General features: G+C 39.8%; 1 protein-coding gene across 1 annotated transcript in view; it reads left to right on the forward strand.

The window, feature by feature from the left end:
* Window positions 1–21010, forward strand: part of PITPNC1 (phosphatidylinositol transfer protein cytoplasmic 1) — a 252454-nt gene extending 231444 nt beyond the window's left edge. The window contains exons 8-9 of the mRNA XM_089772023.1: window positions 1635–1698; window positions 15718–21010. Of these exons, the coding sequence (XP_089628149.1) occupies window positions 1635–1698; window positions 15718–15977 (324 nt within the window). The 3' untranslated portion in view covers window positions 15978–21010. The remainder of the gene's footprint in view (window positions 1–1634; window positions 1699–15717) is intronic.
* Window positions 21011–21287: the final 277 nt, after the last annotated feature.

Genomic DNA, 21287 nt, shown 5'->3' on the forward strand with positions numbered 1-21287 from the left:
GGGGGGCGGCCCTGCGCTCCCTGAAGGGGCAGGGTCTCGGGTGGAAGGGGCAGGACCAGGGCAGCCAGTCCTCCATGCTGCCCTGAGCATGGCTGCCCCCTACTCACCCCTTGGAGCCACTCAGACTATATAGCACGGCACACCAGCAGCAATTTAAAGGGCCCGGAGTTCTGTCTGTTGCCACAGCAAGTGCCTCATTTGCCCTCCCCTGTCAATGGCCCTGCTTGTCCAAATATTAATTTGTTAATGACGCAATCATCAAATTGTCTTCGGGTATTTTAATATCCAGACGTTGGTAGGATTTTGAAAGGTGATGGATTTCTTATAGGTGAAAAGAACTAACCGATTCCATTTTCATGTGGAAGGGAAAGAAGTTCCAGTCTACTTGCCCACAGATTAATATATTCATTGTACAGTTCCTGAATATCTCTAGATCAGTGTAGAATCTCAAAGTTCTGCTTGTTTATGTCCTTCCACCCTAGAAAGAGACAATGGGCACATCTAGACTGCATTCTAATTTCGAAAGAGGATATGCAAATTCTGTGGTAATTTGCATATCTTCTTCCGATCACTTTTTTGAAAGCGGGTCTTTCGAAAGTGGAAGTAGTCTGGGCGCGAGGTTTTTTTTGGAAAATACTGTGTACAGATGTGGTCTCCTCACCTCCAAAAAGATATTTTGGCCTTGGAAAGGGTTCAGAAAAGGGCAACTAAAATGATTAGGGGTTTGGAACGGGTCCCATATGAAGAGAGGCTAAAGCGACTGGGACTTTTCAGTTTAGAAAAGAGGAGACTGAGGGGGGATATGATAGAGGTATATAAAATCATGAGTGGTGTGGAGAGGGTGAATAAAGAAAAGTTATTTATTAGTTCCCATAATAGAAGAACTAGTGGACACCAAATGAAATTTATGAGTAGCAGGTTTAAAACTAATAAAAGGAAGTTCTTCTTCACACAGCGTGTAGTCAACCTGTGGAACTCCTTGCCAGAGGAGGCTGTGAAGGCTAGAACTATAACAAAGTTTAAAGAGAAGCTAGATAATTTCATGGAGGTTAGGTCCATAAAAGGCTATTAGCCAGGGGATAGAAATGGTGTCTCTGTCCTCTGTTTGTCAGAGGCTGGAGATGGATGGCACGAGACAAATCGCTTGATCATTGTCTTCGGTCTACCCCATTTAGGGCACCTGGCGCTGGCCACTGTCGGCAGACAGGCTACTGGGCTAGATGGACCTTTGGTCTGACCCAGTATAGCCATTCTTATGTTCTTACGCATATCTTCTTTCGATCACTTTTTTGAAAGCAGGTCTTTTGAAAGTGAAAGTAGTCTGGGAGCGGGTTTTTTTCGCAAAAAAAAACCTTTTTAAAAAAAAATTCTTCCTAAAAATAGGAGGTTTACGTGGTTTTTCAAAAAAGGGTTTTTTTTTTCAAAAAAAAACGTATCCAGACTACTTTCATTTTTGAAAGACCTGTTTTCAAAAAAGCGATTGGAAGAAGATATGCAAATTCCCGGAGAATTTGCAAATCCTCTTTCGAAATTAGAATGTAGTCCAGACATGCCCCTAGATATTACTACTGTTTATTTTTCTATAATGTTTTGTGTCACATGCTACTTTTAACTTTTTTGTTCTCATTTCACAGGTGGTCAGAGATATATTAATGATTGGTCACCGACAAGCTTTTGCATGGGTTGATGAGTGGTATGGTAAGTCATCTTCACAAAATTAACTTACAAAATAGCCGGGGAAAGGACCTTATGGAAAACCCATTGAAATAAAGTGAAAGACTCCTATTGGTTTTACTGGACTTTAGATGAGGTCCTTATTTCATCCCCTCACTCTACATGTAAGATTATGCCACAACAGTCACTAGTGGGGAAGGTGCATCCAGGAGGTGGGAGCAGAATGTATGCTCCATGTAGCTTGCAGCATATGTCCCAGATCCAGACACTCCACATATTCAGCGATTTAGTCCTGTCCCATACAAGAATAATCTACATGAAGAACAAGTGCATGGGTTTGAATACAAGCCCATATTAACGCTGCTTTCATGACGCTAATGTGCAATCACTTCCAACCTGCAAGCTCTCAGGGCCTCAATCTGGCCCAAGTTATTTCCAAAAAAATTTCAACTTTTGTGGATAAGTTTTAAATTGCTAGTATAAAAATGTAATAAAACCCAGATGTAAAAGTTCCTGTTTAAAAAAACAAATATAAATATAATAGCTAAAGTTGAAAACCCACTGGGTCTGATTGAGCAATGCCTGCATACAACTCCCACAGAATCCATGCTTCAGCTGTAGGAATGGGCACTTGGAATTTTACTGGATTTTCAATATCAAAATAGTTGATAACATTTTATTGTACAATAAGCATGTAGGTTTTGTGCCTTTTACATGCTATTTCAATAAAGGTATGCATTATCCTAGATATTTGTATCAGTTTCTAAAACATTCCTGTAATATAAAATTGCAATTTAGAAATGTACAGGTTGAACCTCTCTAGTCCGGCACCCTTGGGACCTGATCAGTGCTGAACCAGAGAATTTGCTGAACCACAGGAGGTCAATATTGCTAGCAGCTTTACCAGCATACCCACTGCTTACTGGGCTCTTAGAAGAAATTTAGGGGTAAATTAGAGCTAAAAAACAGCACAGAACACTGAGAACCAGGACTGGTGGCTTTATACAAACTGTATGGGACCATGGGAAACTTGGCCATGCCCATGATAAGTGGACATCTCACTCAATAAAATCATGTTGGACCACAGATGTTGCTGGATCAGAGAGTGCCAGACTAGAGAGGTTCAACCTGTATTTTAAAGAGACAGAGATAGATAGAACCACCTTGAGGTGCATGGGAATACTGCCTTAAACTTTTCATGAACCTTGGGAGATTCTAAGACTTGGTCTACACTGAAAAGTTACATCAGCACAGCTACATCAGTCAGGCATGTCAAAAAGCCACACCCCAATCAGCATAGCCAGAGCTGTCCCAGCCATAGTATGATTTGGGACAACCGCTCCAAGCGCTGTGCTTTGGGGAGCCCCACAGGGTGGCTGAGGGATTTCTAGCGGGTGCCTGGTGCCAGCCCCAGCCCACCCCACATTGCTGTGTTTCCTGCTGCCAAGTGACACAACTGAGAGCCAGTGGAATAGAACGTGCTGGGGCCTGGTTGCTCTGCTTCCTTCTGCCAACAATGAGCACTGGGGCAGGCCTCAGTACAGCACTCAGTGGAGTGTAGACAGCACTACAGCAGCAGGAGAGCTTCTCCTGTCAACATAGCTACAACCTCTCATAGAAGTGGAGTTATTAAACTGACAGGAGAGCTCTGTCCATCAGCTCAGAGCATTTTCACCAGACATGCTACAGCTGGACCAATGCAGTTATGCCAATATAAATGGGTAAGGTAGGCCTGCCTCTGGTCTACGCTAGAAAATTAAGTTGGCTTAACTACATTGCTCAGGGTGAAACTAGGTTAAGTTCACCTCACCCTCAATGTAGACAGCTTTTTGTTGGTGGAAGAATTTGACCTAGCTGCAGCCTCTTGGGAAGGTGGATTATCTCTGCCGATGGGAGAACCCCTCCAGTCAGCACAGGTAGTGTCTATACTAAAGCACTACACTCAGTTGCGACAGTATAGCGTTTCAAGTACAGGCAGTCCCCGGGTTACATGGATCCGACTTACATCGGATCCCTACTTACAAACGGGGTGAGGCAACCCCACACTAGCTGCTTCCCCCCAGCAGACCAGGGAGACGCGAAGCTAGCGTCCTCCCCCCCCAGCAGACCAGGCAGACGCGGAGCGGCTTTTCTCAGCATATACCTCAGCTTGAGAATAAAGGACTGAGGGAAGTGAGGTGTGGGAGAATAAAACTGAGCTCTGGAGAAATGTTTGGCTAGAGTTTCCCCTACAGTATGTACCAGTTCCAACTTACATACAAATTCAACTTAAGAACAAACCTACAGTCCCTATCTTGTACGTAACCCAGGGACTGCCTGTATAGACAAGACCTAACTTCATTTGAGGAGGTGGTGTTCTAACCTTCTGTAAGCATAGGCTGTGTCTACACCATCAGGCTATACAAGCATAGCTATCTATGCCAGTACAGTTTCCATAATGTAGACATGATGCTTATCTTTCTTCAGTGCTCAGAAATAATCTGTAACCTCAAAGGCCCATTGCATATCCTCAGTTGTGTAAAGTGGCTCTTTTGACCTCAGTGAAAGTAGAGCTACTGATTATTAGAAAGTAGAGAAGAATTTCCTTTTCAAATCACAACTTAACTTATTGTACAGATTTGATAAAGCATGAGGATATAGGTACCATGGTGTAGTGGCCAGAAAATAATTGGCAGACTGAAACTGGATCTTTTATTTTTCCTCCTTTTAATTTAGCAACACTCATAAACTACTAAAAGGATTCTGCATTTTTAATCAAATGAGAATAAGCTTTACTTTCTCATATGGTGTATGTCCCACACCTCCACAGATCCTTATGCCATGATCAGTGGTTTTATTTGTCGTTTGCTTTTTGTTTTTTGTAAAAGTCACAGTATCTGTGTTCAGACAGTGTTCCCTAGCTACAAATGAGAATAACCATTTGCCAATATTAATTTAGTTTTTCTCACTTTCAGGTTTCTTCTCTAATAAAATTCATACTCTTTCATTTCCTTAAGCTGTGTTTTAAAGTGATCCCATGTGATGTTTTTATCCCAGCTACGGTTATAGATAGATGATAGATATTGTTCCTTTAAGGATGTGATAGTATAAACATGTAAATGGTTAACCGATGGGACTTTTTTGCCAAGGAGAAGAATATAAATTTTTACATCAAAAAGACACCCATAGTGACACAGGAGATACAAAATATGATCCATGTCTTAATCTTCAAAAATGACAGCAGTGCGAAAGGGATTTGATAGACGATCAATCTAAATTTCTGTATAAGGGACTCAATGAAATCTATTCATGAAAAGGAGTAGGATTTCCCTTCCTGGAGCCACAGAATATGCCTGCTTAAGAAATAAGATTTTCTTGACAGATCATAAATGTATGCATTGGAGGATGAGTCCAGAAGAATGCATGCTAATGAAGATCCTATCCCTGAAATGCTACCAAGGTCATAGTTTATCTAGGTTACCAGCTGTTGTAGTAGGTCTTGAGGTCCTTCATTTTCCCTTAACATTTTCCAATGTTAGTTCTTCCCTAATAATCGTTGGCCTCTTCCCTTCTCCCCTCTTCCCCCGGCCTCCACCTCCATAGCACATGTACCTACAGGGTCCCACTGCACAACAAGAAACACAGCTAACAGATACCAAGTGAATGTACATTACACAGGAGAGTCCCATCAAGCTGAAGAGTAAAAGAGTGGTTAAGCCATCATTTTAAAATTAAAGAGTTCGACCAAATTAATCCTTGGTGTAAATTTGTTGGAATCGGTGGTGTCACATCAGTGATGAATTTAGCTCATTACATTTACAAAGCTGAATTGAGTGACCAAAATCAAATTTTCTAATGTGAATTCACAATGGGACACAGAATTTGTTTATTAGTTTTGTTCTGAATGAGGATTCGCAGCTAGCTAAAATCCCAAGTCTTGACTTCCCATGAATGTTTATGTTTGTACCTTTAGATTTTTTTTTTCAGAACTCGTTTTATAGTTTTCTGGCAAAGAGTGCATGGAAATAAAGAACCATGCATCTAAATGAAAAGTGCTGGCTAAATCCATATTTATAATTAATGGTGGTATTTTATAGCACTGGGTCTAAATTTTCAAATGAATTGGTTTTCAGTCAAGAAATTTACATTCTCATACATTGTTAAAAAGAAGGGCAGACTCAAAATGAATAAACCATTGCAGCTGTGCTGAAAAAAGACACAATACCAATTTACTTACTATACTGTGGATCTGACAATAACTTACACATTTACTTTTTTCTCATTTCTTACCTGTAATGTGGTGCTCTGGTGGTTGACTTTTTCCCTAATATCAGCAGAAGGTAGTTGCATGCATCCATCAGACCAAAGATCTTTTGTCTATACTAGTTCTTTATCCCTAGCAAGAACACATCTATGTTACTTGTTTCTAAAGTGGAGAAGAACAACAGAGAGATATTTTCCAGTGGGTTGACTTTATGAGTTTTCCATATTCCAATCTTTTACTTACTTCTTTGAACTAGTCCAATTGTGTTCAGGTTTCTTATAAGATTTAATAATTTCCATAACAGTGTAGTTCAGTTTGCTTTTCATAAGCCCTAATTGATCTTTCTGCATGACTTGATGCACTAATCAAAGAACTAACAGAATAAAACATTAAGCAATAGAGTTGAATAAAGATAGAGCAGCCTGAATTCACACAAAAATCAGGCCTAACAAATTGGATGGTATTCACTGAAGAGTGACACAAAAGAAATATCTGTAGGAGGCTGAGATTTACTTGGAAGTCAAGAAAGTGCATGATAAAATACCATACACATGAGTATTATATGAAGTCAGATGTATGGAATAGGCAAGGAGATATCTGAGTCACAACGATGTTCTTTTGGAGGTCTGATAAAGAGTGCACTATCAAGAGAAGACAAGTCAGGAGGAAGAGGGACAACGCAAGAAGATTGCCACAAAAATTAAGATAAGTTGAATTCAATTGTGTAACAGTGACACAAAATAAGAAAGTACCCAAAAATAAGAGAGGGAATCAGCAAACACGACAGAAGAAAGCTATAAGATTCAGAAGGACCTTGGATAATACTTCTTAAAAGCTTATAATCTTCAAAGCAAACATTAATCCTCTAAACAGACTATGAAATAAGTACTATTATTTGCATTTTACAGATCAGACAATGAAGTGGGGGAGGTTAAGTGAGGTGACCACAGGGAGAGTTAGTATCTGAGCCAGAATCAGCACCCATCATTCTAGGTGTCGTGGCACAAGGATACTGAGGTGATGGGCCATTAAAAATGCATTGATAGCTATCCAGGACCTGATTCATCATTCTTTGCACAGAACGCACCTCTTTCTGGAATATAGTGACACTTGTAGCTATCAAATCTACAACTTCTGGATGCACTTTTAACTCTCTTCATTGTTCCCAAATCACGTGTGGATTACTAGTTACTAGGAAAACCCAGTTCGCATTGGCAAAGCAATAGTTATTTAATGCATGGGATGGTGCACTTTTTCACCTCACTGCACTCATATGCTTTCTCCTATCTAATCTCAGCTAGTGCTGAGATGTGGAAGATGGAGCTACACCATATGATGAAAGGATATAGTGATCAGTAGACCCCTACCAAGGCCAACCTATCTATTTCTGTGCTCTCTGAAATGTATCTTCTTGAAAGGAAGGGAGGGAGGGAGAGAGAGATGGTGAGAGAGAAAGCGATCAGAATCTGGTTAGCTTTGTTTAAACAACAGCATGCCATGCTAAAATAGAAGCTCAAAGACTGGTACACAACAGGAAACAATCTTGCAATTCTTACATGGCAAGAACTTTCCTGGGTCCTCAATTGGAATAAATCAGCATTAGTAAACCCTGCAGACGATGTGGACTTTTGGACTTTGAAAGGAAGCCTTAATTAGGACTCCAGAATCAGACATAGTGGAGGAAAGCATACTTGAAGGATAGATGTTACAAGTGCATAATTCGTATTTATGTTGGTTCATCTGCAGCCACAGTTTTGGGTGTTTGGGGGAGAGATTGTCACTGACTATGTCTACACTGCACACTTATTTCGGAATAAGCTATTCCAGAAGATATATTCCAAAATAACTTATTTTGAAATAGAGCATTCAGGGAAACTTCAAAATTAGTCTCAGCCAAGCTCTCCTAATGTGGACGTGCTATCTTGATTTAGAGCCCCAGGAAGCACTGGGGAGGAATTAGTTAGAATGGCCCTGGTGAGGAGCTATTTCAAAATAGCAGCAGTAGAGTGTCCACACTGCAGCTATTTTGAAATATCTATTTCAGAAGAGGAGTTATTCCTTGTGGAATGAGGTTTACAGAAGTTGGAATAAGCCACCCATCATTTCAATATTATTTCGAAATAACGGAGTTGCTGTGTAGACGCTCACATTGTTATTTCAGAATAACTAGTAGTGCAGTGTAGATGCACCCTCAGTTTCTACTAATAGAAATCAGAAAATGCCAGCTTTTGGGCCTTAGTTCAGGTAAACCTGTAAGTGTGTGCATTCAGTATGTGAGTAATATCATCCCTTCAGCAAAGCACACAAGCATATATTCAAAATGTAAAAAAAAGAAAAATCAAGGAGAAAAAATGTAACTCCTTATTTCCATACTGTAACCCCAAAACTGCCCTATCAAAAATACTGCTTTCACAAATAAGCATTATCATTTAGTTTTTCACTTTCAACACAAGTTTTTATGAAACCAAGTGGTATATTTTTCAAGAGACTCTGTCAGGCAAGTTAGGCCCAAAGATCTAGGGTTAGTAAAATAAATGTAGTAATTTTACAAACCTAGTAGGAAAGTTTTATTTTTAAAAAATTAAATAAACCTGGAGGAAAATGTAAGTATTTTCCTGCACTATTTGCAATGCAAATACTGCATCATTGTACTAAACCATAAGAATCTTCAAGTGAAACTGGCTGGACAGTGACTGGTTCCCTGACCAAACTGAGTGAAATGCACAAGTAAACAATCTTACTATATGGTAAAAAGTACATTTACATTTTTAAAGTTCTTTTAATATTACTAGTAACATAAGGAATTATAAGTTTTTAAATAACATACATTTTATACTGTGTCCCTCCAATGTATATGTGAATTTTTAAGCTAAAACCTTTGGGCTAGATCCTAAAATGGGATAAGTTATTTCAAAGGAAACAAAGGAGTTTGATGTAGCAACACCCATTTATTCCTGCTGAGGATACAGTCCACTGTTTATAAGACTCAACTACTAAAAAGGGAAATTGCAGTTTTTATTGATTCGAGCAATAATGTGTCTTATAGATTTTACTGAAATGTATTTAGCTTTATCATGAATTAAAATTACTTTTTTCACTGTATTGTTAACTCAAAACTTTACTAATAAAGAGCATGTCCTTTGCTTGGCAAAAATGCTTCATAGCTTGCTATTTACATTGTTTATTAGTTTCATTTTCATTTCTGGTACTAGGGAAAAATAAAATAGGTTAAATGAATGAGTCATTTAATGTAATTCCATATGTTTCATTTTGTTCAGAGCTAATCAGTCTTTAATTCTCCCTGAAAAAGGATCTACAAGTAACAAAGTAGTGCATTCTGTTGCTGATATAACAGCCATAAATGATGCATCTTCTAAAAAATATACTCTTCATAAATGAAGCAAGAGTCTCATGCCATATAACAAGTGGCAAGTTATAAAAAATCATTAATCTAAATAACAGACAAAACACTTAAGAAAAATTTGAGCAGTCAGAGCCCAAACCCAATTTCTACTCAAGTTAATTACTGACTCGGTGATAAATTGCTACATTCTATGTAGCTGCTGCCTAAACTTCAGTGATCATCTCTTTATTGGAAATGACACATATGGAGATATGAAAGTATAGCGCTCTAATAAAGTGGAATTTAAATCACACAAGTAGAACAGAAAATATTTAACAGACTTTCCATGTATTGCAATTCCATCACATACCACTGTATTTCATAGCAGTATACTAACATTATCAGAGTTCCCTGCACAATAGTATTTTTTCCTGATGTTCAGAAGGACTAGCCTGCATTGTCAGTCTTGTATAATCTTTGAGGCTTCAAAATTATTACGGTTTTCATTGGTAAACTGTTCAGCATGGTGATTGCGTGTTAGCTTCTGAAACCGCAGCTGCATGCTTCAGCAGTGAAGGTTTCTTTTTATTTTGAAACATACCTTGCAGTATTAAAGATAATGCTATGGAATTCTTTTAGAAAATTCCTAAAAAGGTAAGTAAATCCTTATATTTCTTAATTTCTGTCGTTTAGTGTAAGGGATCCTCTAAAGTCATTTTAGAAGATCTTTCTTGTAGAAAAGCCTGCACTCCAACACTTTTTACCTAGCTCACTTCACATTGACACTCCTTAAACAATTTCCACTCCTCCCTGTTCTATGACTCCCTTTGACTTAACCTTCCTACACCTTCCTTAGCTGGTTTATCTACCTTTATGAATCACCTTTCATAAAGATAGCTGGCTCCCTGCTTTTTTTTTTTTTTAAACCACCTTTGGCTTCTGCTGAAAGATCATCTATCCCTCGCACCTTCCTTTTTACTAAAGTTTGCAGTGAATTAATGGAAAATACCAACATTTTGAACTTTTTGCAGATATGACTATGGATGATGTTCGAGAATACGAGAAAAATATGCATGAAAAAACGAACATTAAAGTTTGCAATCAACATTCATCTACTGTGGATGAAATAGAGAGCCATGCCAAATCAAGTGTATGTTGTTTTTTAAAACATATTGCCCACCCTCACTTAATGCGCACGCACAAATCAGAGGAGAACAGTCTTCTTTAAACATGATCCTGATAACACTGAAGTTAATGGGAGGCTTAACATTTAGTTGAACCAGAATCATTCTTTGTAGAGTGTAATCTTGCATTTTTTTGCACCCCTGAGTGCCACTGAGCTACAAAAAGGCAGGGTCAGGTTCATAACTCCCATCTTCCAGGAGAACAAAATGCTAAAACTTCTGTTGGGTGCACAAAAAGGAATTTTAGTCGGAGCAAGAACAAGCAATGTCAGCTTTGGCATCCAATTATTCTGATTGCTTCAAAGCCATGTCAGTGTTCAGATATCATTTGTCAAACAGCCAGGAACATGGGGAGTGGAAAAGTTCTTTGGGGATGATGAAATTGTATCACTAAGAAAAAGGCAACTGGGTTTTTCATTTACCTTCATGTTCATTTGAACAAGCTACTAAGTGGGTGCATGAAAGGAGATATAGTGACATTTCTGTTTTAAAAATGTTAGTATTTCTGGCTGCTCTAGTCAAGCCAAAATCCAATGGGAGTGAATGATGACTTTACCCAAATAATGCTGTCAGGGTTAGTCGTTAAGGGCTAAATCCTTACTCAGCCCATATTCAATCAAAACTCCTAGGCTATGTCTAGACTGCAGGCTTCTTTCGAAAGATGCTCTTTCGAAAGCATCTTTCGAAAGAGCCTCTTTCGAAAGATCGCGTCTAGACTGCAGGCGGATCTTTCGAAAGAGAAATCCGCTTTTTCGAAAGAGAGCACCCAGCGAGTCTGGATGCTCTCTTTCGAAGACGGCCTATTTACATTGAAGAACGCCTTCTTTCGAAAGAGGAACTTTCGAAAGAAGGCGTTCTTCCTCGTAAATTGAGGTTTACCGCCATCGAAAGAAAAGCCGCATTCTTTCGAAATAATTTCGAAAGAACGCGGCTTGAGTCTGGACGCAGGGGAAGTTTTTTCGGGAAAAGGATACTTTTCCCGAAAAAAACCCTGAGTCTGGACACGGCCCTGGTGACTTCAAAAGGACTTCTTCTCAGAAGAAGCCTCTTTCGAAAGAAGCCTGCAGTCTAGACATAGCCAGAAAGGGCCTGTGTTGCAGGTGCAACTCTATATTTAAACTGGGGAATTTATTGACTTTTTCATCAGAGTTCTTCCTGATGCCTACACCAACATGTGAGATTAGAATCAAATTAAAGACCCCAGGAGTTAGCACTTCTCAGTAAAAAACTCGTGGTCCTTATACAGCCATCAACTAGGCAAAACTGATGTTATTATCAGGACAGGATTTGGCTTGTATGAATTTAAAAAAAGGACAGTATGAAGTCATGAATTCCTGAGCCATTCTTAGCTCTGGGTAAGGGTTAGTTTTACGTCAGCGTCTATTAGCATGCAGAGGAATTTGAGGCAAGCATAGACTAAGAACTGAACATTAAATACAGACTGGGAGAGCACTCCCTTTCTGCCTCTGAAATTGCCCATGTTGGTAGGAGCACATGGCAGGACTTTCATTGGTCTGCCTTCCACTCTGGTAGCATCTTTTGGGGAATCTTCCCCTCTGCCGTTCTCCCCAGGCTGAAACCATGTTTTATTTTATTTTTCATTGTTAAAGGCCTGATCCAAAGCTCATTGAAGCCAATGCAAGGATTCCTCTTAACTTCAGGGAGCTATAGATCATTCTCTACGTTCAGAAACACTACTGGCAACATAACATATGTTAAGCAAAATGTAAATCAGCAAAACAGAGCCAAATTCATCCCTGGTGCAAGTGGGTTGGGTTCCCTGGAGCTCATCAGCATACCTCAACCACTTACCTCAGGGATGAATGTGGCTAAAATAGCCTCCACTCCCAGTAATAGAAATTAGAGTGAAAAGGCCCCTGAAACCATAAAGTTGGCTCAGCAGGGAGCAGAAAAGTTGGCACTGAATTGGGAAAGGGCTTTGATTATTTTATAGGATTCTACAATACAGCATAAATCCTCTTTCACACAACAGTGTCAAGAAACATTGCACAGTCAAGGCTATGTGCACACGACTGTTACATTAGAATAAGGGGGTCACAGTGTGTCACTAGTATGTGGTTTATTCAACCATAAGAAGACAATAAAGTGGAATATTTTCTGTCACCTCCATTGTGGAAATACAATAAACTCTGTTACAACATCCCTATGTTGTATAATTCTGGGTGTATGAGAGCGTGTAAATTAGCCCCATAGCTCCATCCTCTCACATGGCTATGAGGACAGTTTTCCTCTCATCTCCTACTGTGTGAGTTTTGACATGCTATTAATGTGCTGTTTACAGTATGTGCACAACAGCTGGGAGGTTAGTTCCCAGCTTGAGTGGATGTATGTGCACTAGCTCTGCTGGAGTGGGAATGCCAAAAGAGTGTGGTGTGACAGACCCAGACCTTTGGGCTATAGTCGTTTGATAGAAGGCACACATAGGGTGTATCTAGATTATGGAGTTTAAAAAAAAAATGGCCTTTTTTTGAAAAAACTTCACCTGCATCTAGACTGCCGTCGCGTTCTTTCAAAATTAAACTGAAAGAACACAGCGGTTTTTTTCGATATTCGTAAACCTACTTTTACGAGGAAGAACGCCTTTTTTCAAAAGAGCTCTTTGGAAAAAAAGGTTTTTCTTGAACGCAAACAGGGCTTTTTCGAAAGAGAGCATCCAGATTGCCTGGGTGCTCTCTTTCAAAAAAGCGGATTGCTTTTTCGAAAGTCTTGTGGCTGTCTAGACGATCTCTTTCGAAAGAGGCTTGTAGTTTAGATGTACCCATACTGACCATAGGACAGATAGTTTTATGTTCCCTGAGTGACCAGAGTGAGAGGAGGGGCTGCTGTAAAGCAAGCAGGTGGCTCCTAGAGCCAATTAAGAGCCTGTAAGAAGCAAGGAAGAGGCAGACTAATCAGAATACTTGCAGCCCATAAGGGCCTGCTGGGGCTAGTTTAAAAGGTTTCCCTCCTGGGAGGCAGAAGGCCTGGAAGAGAAGAAGTGCACTGTGGAAGAGTGGAAGGATGTGGTTTGGTACCAGGAAATAAGGTACTGGGAGGAGTTGGTTGGGGAAGTGGCTCAGGAAAGGCGGCAGCTCTGGTGGTGGAGAAAACACTACCTGCTGCTGCGGGAGCAGAGGGCAGGCCCACTGCAGATACTACCCCAGAAGGGGGATGTTGGGACTAAAAAGGGGTTCACCCCCAAACCCATTTGACTGGCTTATGATGAAGGTAGTGCAATAGTCTGAGACGCCACTCTCCAGTAAAGGGAGAGAGGCTGCCCTGAGGATTACAATGAGCCTTTGAGGCAAATGCCAACTACCGAGAAGCACAGGACCCCAAGGCAAAGCCGAAGCTCTGCCATAGTGGCCACAATGGCATGGGCAGCAGCTTGGGCTAGCTGCCTGAATACAAACCATGGGGGAGAGGGGTCAGGTGGGACTGTATTGTGCAGCTAATCCAAGTCACCACCCACGTTGCCACAGCCACACTGTTGTTTCTAGTGCATGAGCTTTAGCAAAGCCAGCACACGTATTTCTTCAGCATGAGCTGGGAATTACAGCTCACAGCTGTTGTGTGGACATACTCTTAGAATGAAGCAGCACAGGAGGCCAGTAGCAGTCATATAGACCTGTCTTAGAATTATAGAATACTAGAAGGGATCTCAAGAGGTCATCAAGTCCAGTCCCCTTCCCTCACAGCAGGAGCAAGCACCATCTAGAGCATCCTTAACAGATGTTTATCTATCCTGTTCTTAAATATCTCCAGTGATGGAGATTCCACAGTCTCCCTAAACAATTTATTCTAGTGCTTAACCATCCTGACAATTAGGAAGTTCATAGCAATGCAAACATACCCTCTCCTGGGCCTTTTTTAAGTATGCATCCCATGGATATATCATAGATAGATAGATGGATTGTAATTGACTCTCCTGCAGAATGTTTATAAAGAAGTTTGAAAAGTCTTGAAACTTTTTTTTAGCTGACTACATAAGATACAGTGCTGGAGATTGGAGCTGCGCAAAACTCAGCCATTCCAGCTTGCAGGAGCTTTGTGTGAGCCTGTTTTCTGTTCTGCTTCTCATGGGTTTACTTCCCTGAGTTTCTGGCTGAGATTCTTTCAACTGAACCTACAAACTCGAAGGGAAACTCAGCAGATAGAGCTGAATTTTGCAATAAACCTTTTCATGACGCTCCAAATACAATGCTAGGTTTGAGAAAAGATTTGCTGACCTTTTGCTGAACCTGCCCTGACTTCTGAATTTGTACAGAAAATCCCGATGAGTCACACCTCTGACCCAGACGCAAGGGGGGTACAAAGGGTGTGACCCCCCCCCCCCATAATCCCATAAATAGGCATGCTCTGGCTGGCCAGGGGAAGGCAGGAGCAGAGTGCTACCCAAGCCTCCCTCATGCTCTGGCATGCTGGAGGAAAGCTGGGGTTGATCTCCCCACTTACTTGGAGAATCATGGGGAGAGCATTCACATCCTTGCAGTCCACATTTACAAAAAAAAAGCACACACACCCCACAAAAATTCCTGCATACGTGCCTGCACTTGGTTTAGGATTTTATTAGAAAATGTTTGCATTGCTGTTAACATGTTTATTCTGAGTGTACTCTGCCCTCTTGTGGACTTGTGCAGTAGTGTCTGTGTAACGATCCATTTACTCACCTCCACATGATGAGAAGTCTTTCCTTTGTAATCAGGAAGTATTCTTTGGGCCTGACTCTCCATTATACTGCATCTTGTGCAACCAATTACACTCGTGCAAAGCAGGTGTGTAATGCTACCAGTTCTGATCTCATAGCATTTTTACACTTAATTCCACAGGTGTAAACAACTATACAATTCAAAACCGTGGAGAATGAGGCCTTTTGTTTGGGGAAGACCTTCCACACAAGCCCACATTTCAGAAGTGGCCCTTCATTCTGGGTGATTTCACTTTTGGATATTCAAGACACCTCCTAGTGCCTGTTGAAAGACATGAAGCGTTCTGTTCTGTGTGGGGACTCAATGTGCTATGAATGCTCAGCACCTCTAAAAATCAGGTTTAAGTGTGTGTCAGGGTAGGCACCTAAAATCAGTGACCTTATGAAAACTATGACCAGAGCTCCTGTTAACTCTAGTGGAATTCCGATACATGAATTTCTCATACTGGGATGAGAACACATCCTTTGCTTTAGATTTTGATGGCAATAGTTGCAATGGGGCTATTGAAATCCTCTTTCAAGGGGTTCTAACTTTCCATTTGTCTTTCTTTTCTTGTCATTAAAGACATGACGATGGATGAAGTCCGAGAATTTGAACGTGCAACTCAGGAAGCCACCAACCAGAAAATTGGGATTTTCCCACCTGCAATATCTATCTCTAACATTTCCCTGCCTTCATCAACCCGTAGTGCTCCCTCTAGTGCTCCATCCACTCCTCTATCCTCAGAAGCTCCTGAATTCCTAGCAGTTCCCAAAGACCGACCTCGGAAAAAATCAGCTCCAGAAACCCTCACGCTTCCAGATCCAGAGAAAAAAACACTTTAAATTTAACCCAGCGTGTTTCCTTCTGACAAGCAATGTCTGCCAGAACAAGAGTAACTTTACATTTACAAAGCTCGTAGTGGTGGTTTGTTTGGTTTTTTTAATGGTTTTACCAAGCTAGAAAGATGATTTCTTTACTCAGACTTGTTCCTTAAAACCCTAAAATAAGTGCATGCGAAAGAACATAGTTCATATATTCTGATTCCCAAAGTAAAGTTCAAAGCCATAGGGCACATGCTATTAATGTGAATTTAAGTAGTCTGAGAATAGCCTGCAATTGTGAAATGCTGTAGGTAGTTATTAAAGCTGGCAAGGATTTCTGAAGGGAACTAGTGTCAATTTAGGTGTAGGGTTAATTTTAAAAAGGCAAAAGTCTAATTTTCTCCTCCTATATTGGAATTTCTAAAAGTTTTTCTACTCTCAGGCTTATTATGTCTAATCCTAAATCTTTGAACTGCTACACATTGATACTTGAACACCAACAGCAATGATTCAAATTCAGATGTTGCTTAATATGACTCAGGATTTGGGGCCTAGCTAACACAAACTTTACACTTTTTAAAACTAAATAACCAATGCACCAAGGCTCCAATTGTAATTAGTAATACTGACTTTAAGGCCATTGAACTATTTGTACCTTGCACAGAATTTATAAAAGATTCCACCCATTTCTTGTTTATAGTGTATTTTACTAGTTCTCCCCTATCCTCTTGTGATCTCTCAAGTGCGTGCTGGTATTTGTGACTCCTGCTTCAACTATAAAAAAAGGTGGAAACACAGAGCAGCTAAATAGTTTAAAGAGTCCAAATAATGCAAAAGCCTTCTCCCAGTGAAGCTGTCATCATAACACTCCTGTCATTCATCCACTGAGCTCTTGGCTAGTTACAATGAAACCAGCTTTAAGGGTCTGATCCAAATCTCATTGCAGCAAGTGGAAAGATTCCCATTGCTTTCATGGGCTTTGACTCAGGTCATAAATAACCACGAGGGAGTGTATACAATCTGGAGCTTAATAAGGGAGGTATTCTTCTAAAGGTGGGGAAGAAATTCATTTGGGCATACTTTCTGGTGTTTTGCTAGACACAGAATAGTTGTTCATTGAGCATAGATAGTGAATAACTAGGCCACAATGCTTTGGAACAGCACTTGGGAGTAAATATCCCGAAAAGAAACATTTTTTTATAGGTCCACCCCTGGAAAGTTCTTTCAAGATCTTCAGCCATGACCTTTGCTGTGCTCTGATGGGTTATATGTTCAGATTCAGTTTCTGATCCCAGTCTCAGTTTCTTGCTTCATGGGCTAACAGGATAATAATGTTGTAGAGACAGCACAGTCAGCCCTTGAACAAAAAGGAGTCATTCAGCAGTTGCCGGTTTAGCCAATTAAGGAGAAGATTTGATGATTTCTATCCTGTCCTCACTGGACGAAGGACTGTGATAGGAGGCCTCATAGGCATTGAGGGGGGACATACAGGGAGCCTCTGGGCTTCCTAAAAGAGGGAAAAGTCTTACCCTTACTCTGTCCCTTTCCTTTCATGCTAAGTGCAGTCTACAGTAGCAGGAAGCAAGTCTCCGACTTTGTCATTGGTCTCTAAAAGGGGAGAGAAATGAAAGACGTGACTTACAAAATATAAAGGAGACTCCTGGCAACTCAGTTATATGTAATATGACATGTGGGGAAGGGGAGTAACATCCCTGGCCTGATAATGAAATCAGTCATAGGGGAGGGGAGAGTCAGAAAATAGATTTTTCTCCCAAAGCCAGGAGTTAAAAAAGAAAACCACCAGGGAAATAGAGCCACTTCCTTCCTTTCTAAGATTCTGCCTTATGGAGAAAACTTTTCTACAGATGTCCAGGCATGGGGCACGTTGTTAACTTTCACAATAGTTTAGTTCTCTGCAGTGCTACCATTGTGTGTAGTCCTCTGTGACGCTATTTAACTAATATCATCATCTAGCCCCGTTGTTGTAACAGACTTTAAATGAGTCATTTGAAATGCCAGTGAAACGTGGATATTATCTGAATTACATAGTCATATTGAGATGGTGTCTTGTACTGTCAACTATAATGCACATGGTGAAGAAAAGAAATGGACCTCAAAGGGTCAAAGTATTGCTGAACGGTGAATTAGTTTGTGGATAACGTTTCCCTGGGTGGAATATGTTTGTACCATCTTCCGAGCATGGCAGGATGATTTTTATTTGTGGAAAAGTTTCACTGTTTTAAACCTTTTGACTGTCCAAATTGCTCCATGTCCAATAGTAGATGCTAAGGTGAATGTCTGATTTTGATGGGCTAGTTTGACTAATAGGAGAGGGAGGAGAAGAATGACACTGAAAATGTGTATTTGAAAGTCCCAAGAGTAACAAAATCCAGTAACTCTTTGTAGGTTAGCCTACAGTATGACTTCATCCATTATCTTATAGATTGTCCATAGTTTTGGGGTGTCCTTGCATCTCAAAGCCAGCAATTACATGTGCTTAGTAAATTAACTGGTGATTGATACTTGTGTGGGTTTTAGCTAGTGTAATACCACAAGTACCAAATGCTAAAGTACCCTACATCATCTTAGGACTTTAATTAACAGATGTGTGTACTAATTAAGTATGCATAATTTCTGCATGTATACAAATAAATGTTGATATTCTTTTATTTGGTTCTGAATGTTTCACACAGATCATTAGGACATAGCTTTACTCATTTGTTTATTTTTTTTTAGTGTCAAACGTTCCTATCCTTGTGGATAAGATTATTATCATATGTAGGTTTGGGGATCAGGCATGTATGAAAATTATTAGCATATTTTAAAGTGATTCAAGTTAAATAGCTGCATGGTGGTATTTAGGAAAGAGAAAAGCACTGACTGAGCATGCAATGGAAAATAATGAATCCTTAAAGTTAATACTATGCCTCTGCATGCGTTGCAATGCTATAACTCTGAACTCCATTCACCAGTACTGTATTACAGAAGTATAATGTTTACTAAATGGACAACTAACTTTTCTAATTCACTGCTAGCCAAAATGGGGATCAGTGTAATCCACACTTGCCTTTAATGTGGGTTTTGATGGAGGCAAATAGAAGGTCACTGCTTTGGACGAGAAGGCACCATAAGATACATCGTGCTTTTCACAAACTACACAAGCATTCTATGCTGTGTTCTGCTCTGTTTTCTCCACAGTGTTTCTACCATTAAATACGCTCTCAAAATAATTTTTCAATGTCATATCATTTTCTTTTGTCATGGCAGGATTATCTGTTTTCTACCATGTTATTTATGTACGCACACACAAAAGCAGTCTAGAATATTTTTCTGACAACATGTTTTGAGAAAACATTTATTTTCTTGTGGACTTGTGAATGGATTTTGTAAAAATACCTTTTGTGGAATTTTCAGACATGTTTGTGGGGAGGCACAGGAAATAGAGTACTTTGCACATGTTGATGACTTCTTTTGTAGAAAAAATCATTTGTAGTAGGCACATTCTTAAGGTCTGATGTAATGCAGCAAAACTGAAGTTATTTAATAATTCTGTAGCCTCCTTTTGCCCTGCTGCCACGACTGGAGAATTACATTATATAACCATAGTGAGGCTCTACAAAAAAAAAAACTATCAAGAGCACAATGAAGTTGATAAAGTGACTGGCTTATTTTTTTAAAATCTTTCTCCCATCTTGCTCCAACTTTTATATGTAATTATACCTTGCAGAAAGATGCTCACACTTGAGGGCCCAATCCTACAGTCCTGACACACATAGAACACCTAGGCTACGTCTACACTACACTGGCGGGTTCTTGTGCAAGAACGGCCGTTCTTCCGCAGAGCATCCACATGCCGACCCACTCTTGCGCAAGATTTACAGTAAAGCATGGGAAGAGAGGGCTTCCTGCTCAAGAGCTATGCTCTCTTCTAACAAGTGTAAGCTCTCTTGCGCAAGAGGGTAGTGTGGACGCGCGGCAGGGGTTTCTTGCACAATAAAGCCTTATGGCTAAAATGGCCATCAGAGCTTTCTTGCGCAAGAAAGCATCCACACTGCCATGGATGCTCTTGCACAAAAGCACATGGCAGTGTAGACGTGTTCTTGCGCAAGAGTTCTTGTACAGGAACTCTTGCACAAGAACCCGCCAGTATAGACATAGCCCTACTGAAATACAAAGAGAGATTTCTCCGAATAAGAACTTGCAAGGGCCTGGTCCTGCCACTCTTATTTGTGTGAATACTCTTAGTAATACAGTTTAGTGGGATTTTTCACTACAGTGATAACTTGTCACATAGGTAAGAGTTACAAAATAATCCAATAGAAAGGTATAGTTGCTCTTTGGTCATATCCAGATTTTAGGTGACGATTTTGCTCCACTGAAGACAAAATTCACATTCACTAGTATTATTATCCAAATACATTAAAGAACATAAAGCGCTCAGATATTTTGAAACTGGACTATTTGTCCTGTGACTTTAATTTGGCAATAAGACAGTTACAATCTTTGGGGTTTGCTGCTATTTAGACTGAACATACATGCTTTTTGTGAGTTAGTAAGTAAGTGCATTAAGAGAGAATACATGAATTTGTCAATCGGAACTTTTAGAGGCCATTATTCAGATTTAATTTAGTTGTCGACGTTCTAAAATGCTTGAGGCCAACTGAGTCTAACGATGTTTTTGCTTTAAATGGACAGCATCATCATTGAATTGCAGTCTCCTCTAGTTTTGGGGTGTCACTAATACAGATTACCAGTAATTTTTTTAAATTTCATTTCTGTGAAAGTTCCATGTGACTTTGAATGTCCTGTAATCCTTTGTGTCTAGCTTTAGATTAGAGTTATGACATTTAAATTAGAGAATGTACCACTGTCATCAGAGAAGGACCAAGCTTTGAAATGTGCTGTATGTTAAACAATGCAAGGCTAAGCAGAAGATTTTTATTCTCTCATCTGTCATCTTTATCACTTAGTTGCTGTTTTTTCAGTTATTTATTATTGTTAATAACTTACTTTTCTTTTACATTCTATTGTAAATAAACTACCAAGCAATCTTCTTTACAAGTGTGCCTATTTTCTTTTGGACAATATTATGTGACGAGATTCAGATTTATTAGTCTCTGTGGTATTTTTTCACTGATTAAAGCAATTTCCCCATATCATTAGCACAGAAGCCTGAAATAAATAAGATAACACAAGGAAATGAAATTGTAGCTGGACACTCAGGGTACGGCTACCCTGTGGGTTTTTTTCAAAGAAGGTATGCAAATTGCGCTTGATTTGAATATCTTCTTGTGATTCTTTTTCTGGAAGAGGATTTTCCGATATTTGGCC

This window comes from Pelodiscus sinensis, chromosome 20, assembly GCF_052426305.1.
Source record: "Pelodiscus sinensis isolate ZL-2025 chromosome 20, ASM5242630v1, whole genome shotgun sequence".
NCBI classification, from domain to species: Eukaryota; Metazoa; Chordata; order Testudines; family Trionychidae; genus Pelodiscus; species Pelodiscus sinensis.